Source organism: Gossypium arboreum, chromosome 7 (genome assembly GCF_025698485.1).
Source record: "Gossypium arboreum isolate Shixiya-1 chromosome 7, ASM2569848v2, whole genome shotgun sequence".
NCBI classification, from domain to species: Eukaryota; Viridiplantae; Streptophyta; class Magnoliopsida; order Malvales; family Malvaceae; genus Gossypium; species Gossypium arboreum.
This window is the reverse complement of record NC_069076.1, coordinates 61,024,072-61,031,483: the sequence shown is the minus strand read 5'-3', so window position 1 is coordinate 61,031,483 and position 7,412 is coordinate 61,024,072. Positions and strand designations below refer to the sequence as shown.

At 32.3% G+C, this 7,412-nt stretch overlaps 1 protein-coding gene across 1 annotated transcript; it reads left to right on the top strand.

Annotated features, from left to right (window-relative positions):
• Positions 1 to 2,247: 2,247 nt before the first annotated feature.
• LOC108484192 (tryptophan aminotransferase-related protein 3-like) lies at positions 2,248 to 5,209 on the top strand. Its single transcript, XM_017787895.2, has 5 exons — positions 2,248 to 2,693; positions 3,680 to 3,974; positions 4,063 to 4,358; positions 4,444 to 4,721; positions 4,806 to 5,209. Exons 1-5 carry the CDS (start codon positions 2,401 to 2,403, stop codon positions 5,015 to 5,017), a joined length of 1,374 nt encoding a protein of 457 aa, XP_017643384.1. The 5' UTR covers positions 2,248 to 2,400; the 3' UTR covers positions 5,018 to 5,209.
• The last annotated feature ends 2,203 nt before the right edge of the window (positions 5,210 to 7,412 follow it).

Sequence of the window (7,412 nt, the reverse complement as noted above, 5' to 3'; positions counted from 1 at the left end):
TGATATAAAATGTGTAAGACCATGGTTGAAAGATACCATGGCAACTGATATGAAATGTGTAAGACCATGGTTGAAAGATACCATGGCAACGTGATATGAAATGAACAAGACCATGGTTGAAAGATACCATGGCAACATGACAAAAATGAGTAAGACCATAGTTGAAAGACACTATGGCATCATGTCAAAGATAAATAAGACCGTGGATGGGAGACGCTCTAACATCTGTTGAACAATTGATATTCAGGTAATATGTATCAGATGACAAATGGTTATATGAAATAATTATGAAGATAGATAAACGAAATAAGTATAAGTACATGAAATATAATTTATGTTAAGTTTGATATAAGCTATTACCGGAATAAATATACATAAAATATATGGAAATGATGGAGCATGAAATATTGATATAATGAAATGAATGATATATGCTTATGAAGAAACGGTAAGAGCATGATATGTTTCATGACATGTACATATATGATTATCTTTGATATGTTGATACAAGGAAATTATGTAATTGAGACTATTATTAAACTCAAGTGCGATATGTCGAGAAAATAGATATATCAGTGTTGAATTTATATGAGATATGTGCAAGTATACTAACAATGTTGTTGTTTGATGCTTATACAACTGTCAAATTGTTGATTGAATGGTAATATATTTATTTATATGATGCATTGAATCGGTAAGTATTTAAATTTTTTTTAGTGATCTGTAAATGGTAGTAATGCTTCAAACCCTGCTTACAAAGCAGACATGAGTTAGGTGTTACATATGCCAACTCTTTTTCAAAAGTGTCGCAACACTTGTGCCAACTGTACTAAAGACAACCTTTTCGGAAGCATCGAGGGAAGCGTATTGACACCTATGCAAACCTTTTTTACGTCGTCTGAAGTCAAAAATAGTGTCACGATAGGCCTGTTTTGTTGTATATATAATCTTGCTTGTAAATTTTTATGTAACATACGGAAGATTTTATTTTAAAAACAACCATATAAAGAAAATATTAATTAAATTAATCAAAATTTCACAAAAGAAATAGATTAATAAGACAAGTTCAAATTTGTGGTTTAACCCAACATAAAAATTTTAATTTTATAAAAGTTCATTCTTAAAACATTCAAGAAACAATTTTCTTAAATTAAATACAAATCATTAACCATTAACATAAAAAACTAGAAAGTAGTATAAAGATAAAAGATAATTTAATCTAAAATTTTAAATTCTAAAGGAAATCTTAGATAATTTAAAAGAGACCATAATAAAATTATATATTATTTTACGATATCTTTACACTCTTCAAGATAAGAGTTTTCACTACTTTTTATTCTATGCTCTAAGCCTTCCATTCTTCATTTGAAACCTACAATGTAGAGAGGAAAATAGCAAGTAAGTTTGAATTAACTCTAAAAATGATAAAAATCAAATAAAATATAATTAATCTAAAAACAATAAATGCACAATAACTAATCTAAATGCTAAAATTACCTCCTAAAATATTAAAAAATATACTAAAACAACTGTAAATAGGGGAGTAATCATTTTGTTAAAATGAAAAGACTAAAATACTCTCAAATAGTATAACTTATTTTAATTAAGAAATGACATTTCTATAATTTTTAACCGAATTAATGACTTAATTGAAAGTGACACAAACTTAATAAAACACTTAATAGATATTAAAAATTTAAAGAATTGATGTTGATATTAACTTACAATTGAAAATAAAAAGAAAATTGTTTAATAACTTTTTTTTTGAAGTAATAATAACTATTTAATATCTATATCACACTTAAGTTGCTCAATATTATTTAAATTATTTATTTGAAAGGGTCAATCCATTTATTTTAAATCATTTCATTTTAATTTCTCCTTTTATGTTGGCTTCACTATTTATTAGAATTACTAGAACGTATCTTTAAATTTTTTATATAAAATATAAAATTCAATTTACTTTCAATTAATTCTTTAAATTTTTGGGCGTAGCCGGTAGAAACATCTAATCAATTAAAAAATACAACAACATTATTATATTTATTATTATCATTTTATTAATAAAATTATTGTTATTAATAAAATTATTGTTTGATATAAATATAATTCTATTTTTAAAGTTTATTAATTTCATAAGTATGAAATAATTTAAAACTTGTATTATATATAATTTTTATTTTAATTTCTTTAATCTGTCAATTTTTATTCCTACTTAACTATCACTCATACCTCAATACTGACCTGTCAAAAAGACTAAACATTTTGCTTTCGTACATTGTGAGCAAAGGCATATGATCCAAAGTCTAACAAAAAACTTCCACCCTAATACATTGTTGCAAAAAGGAAAAAGTTGTTTCCTCCGGCTATTGGGAGCCTAAGAAAAGGACATAAAAAGACATGATGAAGAGTATTGTTAGCTCCAAGTATTTGGCATGTCTGGTTGGTTCTATAATTCTCAATCTGTTGTTCATAATCAATATATATGTGGGTGGTCAATGGAAACTGAGTTGGAGCTCAAGAGCTGCAATCGAAGCTGAAACTGTGGCAGCTATATATTGTTCAGGCCATGGAAGAGCTTACTTGGATGGTTTGGTTGTTGTTGGGAATAAACCAGTTTGCGACTGCAATACATGCTTTACAGGCCCTGATTGCTCTCAGTTTATACCACACTGTACAGCAAATGCTGATGGGTACCTACGCATCATTTCACCATGTCTTTCCTGTTTTTTTGCTCGAGTTTTTAACATTGATTATTCTTATTTGATTCGCATAACTATCTGAGAAGTGAAATTTTAGGTAGTTTTAGTTTTGACTTTTGTTGAGATGATCTGAAGAACTAATCAAAACTTTCTTTGAATATGATTGATTATTTGGGTTAATCTTGTCATTAATTTCAGTCCTTAGGAATCTCTACAGTCTGGACTCTAAATCCTCAGGGTTACAAAAGTATCCAGTGTCTTTGGAATTTTTGTTTTGATTTACATTCACTTCAAACAAGCGTAGTTTAGACCCTGAGTACTTGACAGCATGGACGCTACCATCTGACCAACTTCGAGACCCTCCGGTCCTCTTCTGAGGCTCTGGTCTAGTCAAGGCTCAACATTTATGATGCAGAATTGTGATGGCACCGCGGAGTAGTCATGATCAAACTTTATTGCAATAACAAATTACCGTTTACCTTGCTACGGTGTTTGGCTACAGTTTTCAGATCCATGGTCAACAACCATTGTCATGAGATTTCTGATGCAGATGATCCACCTAGGTGGCAACAATTGCAGAGCATATGACTCATGCCATTGCTAGTTTGGTTGAACATGAAATTATGTCACCACCTTGTTCACTGAACCATCACTATATTTGTAATTGTTCTATTTGGATAGCCATAGGTCTTTAAGGTTTTGTCACTCTCAAGTACGTCTCTATAGATTCAAACTCATGTCCTCAAACACAAAAGAAGTATACTATATAGAACAGATACTACCGATTAATGAAAGTAGTATCTGTTTCACAAAGTGCACTCCTTTGTGTGTAAGAATGTAGGTTAGAATCCGTGGAACAGCTCTTGAGGGACCTGTCTATGCATAGTTAAGGTTTTTACTTTTTTGGATAATTTCATAGTAAATGTTTTACCAATTGTGTCTTTAATACTAACCTTGGGTTATTTTTATGTTTGAAGTGGGGATCCATTATTTTTGGAACCATTCTGGATGCAGCATTTAGCTAGTAGTGCTCTAGTAGTAGCAGGGTGGCACCAAATGAGCTATACTTACAGTGGTAAGAGCTTCTTCTCGGAAGAGCTTGCAAAGGTTGTGCGCAAAGTACACGCAAGCGTAGGGAATGCAGTCACCCAAAACAGATTTATAATTTTTGGTGCTGGTTCAACCCAAGTCCTTAGTGCTGCAGTTTTTGCACTCTCCCCTGAAAATACCTCCTCACCTGCAAAAGTTGTAACTTCAGTCCCTTACTATCCGGTCTGCTCCCAACTCCCATACTACTTTTTCTCTCACTACACTCTGTAAATTGTTGTCATCGATTTGATACGAAATTGAATTCCCACAGGTCGACAAACAACAAACACAATACTTTAGCTCACAAAAATTTAAGTACGAAGGAGATGCTTATAGATGGAAGAATAGATCAGATTGTAGCATCACAAACATGATCGAGATCGTAACGTCGCCCAACAATCCTGATGGACAATTAAAGAAAGCGATTTTTCATGGCCCTAATGTCAAGACAATCTACGATCATGCATATTACTGGCCTCATTTTACACCTATTCCAGCTCCATCAGATGAAGATGTGATGGTATTTACACTTTCCAAGCTCACAGGTCATGCTGGCACTAGACTTGGGTAAAGCTTAACTGACTTGTTTCAATCATACCCTTTCCATGAAACTAGTTTAGGAATAAGGATGGCATTGATGTGTTGTACACAGGTGGGCAGTGATAAAGGATGAAACAGTGTTCAACAGAATGATGATACACATGCAGATGAATTCCATGGGAGTTTCCAAAGATGCTCAACTACGAGCTTTTAAGCTTTTGAACGTAGTCCTTGAAGAAGGAACCGGAATATTCGACTTTGCATACCAGACACTGAAGAGCAGGTGGGAAAGATTGGTCCAGACCGTATCCTTGTCGAACCGCTTCTCTCTTCAGGAAAACAATCCTCAATATTGCACTTTTTACAACAAAGTCCGACAACTTTCCCCAGGTAGTTGTCTCAATTTTAGGCTTCAAACTTTGATCATGTTTACCATGACATCATTAAACACCATTTGAACTATGTGTATGGCAGCTTACGCATGGTTGAAATGTGAGAGAGAAGAGGATAAAGATTGTTATGCAGTTCTGGAGGCAGCTAATATCATTGGGCGTCAAGGAAATCTGTTCGGTGTAGAAGATGGGTATGTTCGACTAAGCCTAGTCCGAACCCAAGATGATTTCGATATATTAATTGAACGTTTACACAAATTAATAACAGAGGAGGATGGTGACAAACCTATGTGAGAAATGAGATGCAACATTTGTTTATCCAAAACTTACATGCAAGAGGTCATATACTCCATTGACCTTCTTAATTACACTCTATTTCTCCATCATTTAGTCATTCAATGAAATCAAATAATCATGTTCTAGAATTATATATTATTGTTTTATGATTTGAAAAGTCAATGCTTGGGAAATTAAATTAAAATAAAATATTATTTATTTCATTTTCACATCTTTCCATATTTCATTATTCAACTCTTAATAGTAAGTTAATTCCGTTTCATTATTTATTTCATTTTCAGATCTTTCCATATCTCATTATTCAACTCTTAATAGTAAGTTAATTCCGTTTCTTTCTTCCGCATTAAACATAATGAAATCATATCTTTTTGTATTATCTACTATGTTATTAGTGGCGAAACCGAGACCCAAGACGATGTCCCTTAAATTGGTAAATTTTTAATTTAAATCTTTTATAATTTATAAAATTTTAAATTAGTAGTAGTAAAATTATATTTTGACCATCTCAAATATAATAAAAATTTGATTTAACCAGTCATCGTTGATCCTTCCAAAACATTAAGACTGCCAATCTTTTTATCTTTCATCAAAACAAGAGCCACATGGATACCTTAATGCCATTTGACTCGATGTTAATTCTACAACCCTTAGAGTCCAAATTTTCTAAGGAGATGAGATTTTTCTTTAAGTCAAGCACATACCTGACATCTGACAGTGTCCTAATTGTCTCGTCGTGCATCCTGATCTGAATAGTACCAATACCGGTTACCTTACTGGGTGAACCATTCCTGATGCACACAACGCCGCCTTCAACTAAATTGTATGTGGATAACGAGTCATTGTTGGGACACATGTGGAAAGAACACCCCAAATCCAAAATCCACTTAAATGTAAGCTTGGAGCTTTCACTTGTTAACACCAACAAGAAATCATCACCCTTGTCATTGGCCAAATTAGTACCAGTTAAATCTTCCTCGTTGCTCTCACCAACCCTTTTATTTCACAGTTTGTAACAATCCGCTTTAACGTGACCTAACTTCTTACAATAGCAACATCTCTTGTCTTGCTTCCTTGATGCTACCAAAACTAAGACTTGCCTATCTGACTTGCTATCTGAACCAAACTCATTGTCGAGTTTGTCTTTGCTCAAAACATGACCCTTCACATCCTCAAATGAGAGATTATCTCTACCATAAATCAGGGTTTCCTTGAAAGACATGTATTAAGGGGGTAAAGAGTACAATAATAGCATAGCTTGATCTTCATCGTTTTAAACCTCAACATTCTTTAAATTTTTCAAAAGAATAATAAATTGATTGATGTGATATCTAAGGTGCTTACTTCGTTCATGCGGAATGTGTACAACTGTTGTTTTAGTATTAATCAAGTTAGCCTGAGACTTTATTGCGTAAAGGGTTTCTAACCTTTTCCATTAGGTAAATGTTGTTTTCTCCATCAAAACCTCTTGCAACACATTATTTGTTAGACATAATTGAATTGCGGATAGAACATTTTTATCTAACCTATCCCATTTTGATTTATCCATGCCTACAGGCTTCTTCTTTGTAATGACCTTCTCAAGATCGCCTTGAATCAAAATTGTCGTCATCCGTACATGCTACAGATTAAATTTTGTGATGTCATTGAACTATCAATATAAAAAATTGTTGCTTCCATCTTTAAATGGGTTGATTGCAGAAATCGAATTAGTTCTGATACTAGTTTGTTAGGGATAAAACCAATTAAGCAACGAATAAGTAAAATAACAAAGAAATTGACAAGATGAAACACAAATATTTTACGTGGAAAAACCCCTCCAAAGAGGATAAACAACCACGGGCAAAGATAATTTCACTATAACAGCAAAAACGAAGAGTACAAAGATGAAGATAAAACTAAACCCCAAAACCTGAAATAAGAACCCTCAAAACATAAACACAAAATTCTCTGAAAGTTTGTAAAAGCTAATACCTAAATGTGTAATGGGTTATTTTTCTGGGGTGAAAAAATGTCTATTTATAGGCTAAATTTTTAGGTTGAATAATATTAAAATAACCTAAACTAATTAGAGTTTAAGTGGGAAACTAAAAACATAATTTAACTGGGAGAAGAAAAGCCGAAAATACGAGGCATAACTCTACAAGCTTCGATATTTCAAGCTTTAATCTTTAAAGACCTTGTTTTCAAGAACCCTCATCTAGTATCATATCAGCTTATAAAAACCTCTACTTTTGACTCATCTTTCCACCTTAGACATGGATTCTCTAATCATCTTTTTCATTTCCATAGATTCTCTACAACCATATCTTAAGTTAATCTTACTAGTTTTTGTAGCTTTTTGTAAAAAAATTTAAGCCAATTATTGTGTACACATTTAAGTATAAAATTATGT

What these genes read in the sequence shown, in the direction of transcription:
- LOC108484192 (XM_017787895.2), top strand. Translation starts at nt 2,401, where the DNA reads ATGATGAAGAGTATTGTTAGCTCCAAGTATTTGGCATGTCTGGTTGGT. An exon ending in TGTACAGCAAATGCTGATGG is followed by an intron (nt 2,694 to 3,679) that starts GTACCTACGCAT and finishes TTATGTTTGAAG; the next exon opens with TGGGGATCCATTATTTTTGG. An exon ending in CATGCTGGCACTAGACTTGG is followed by an intron (nt 4,359 to 4,443) that starts GTAAAGCTTAAC and finishes TGTTGTACACAG; the next exon opens with GTGGGCAGTGATAAAGGATG.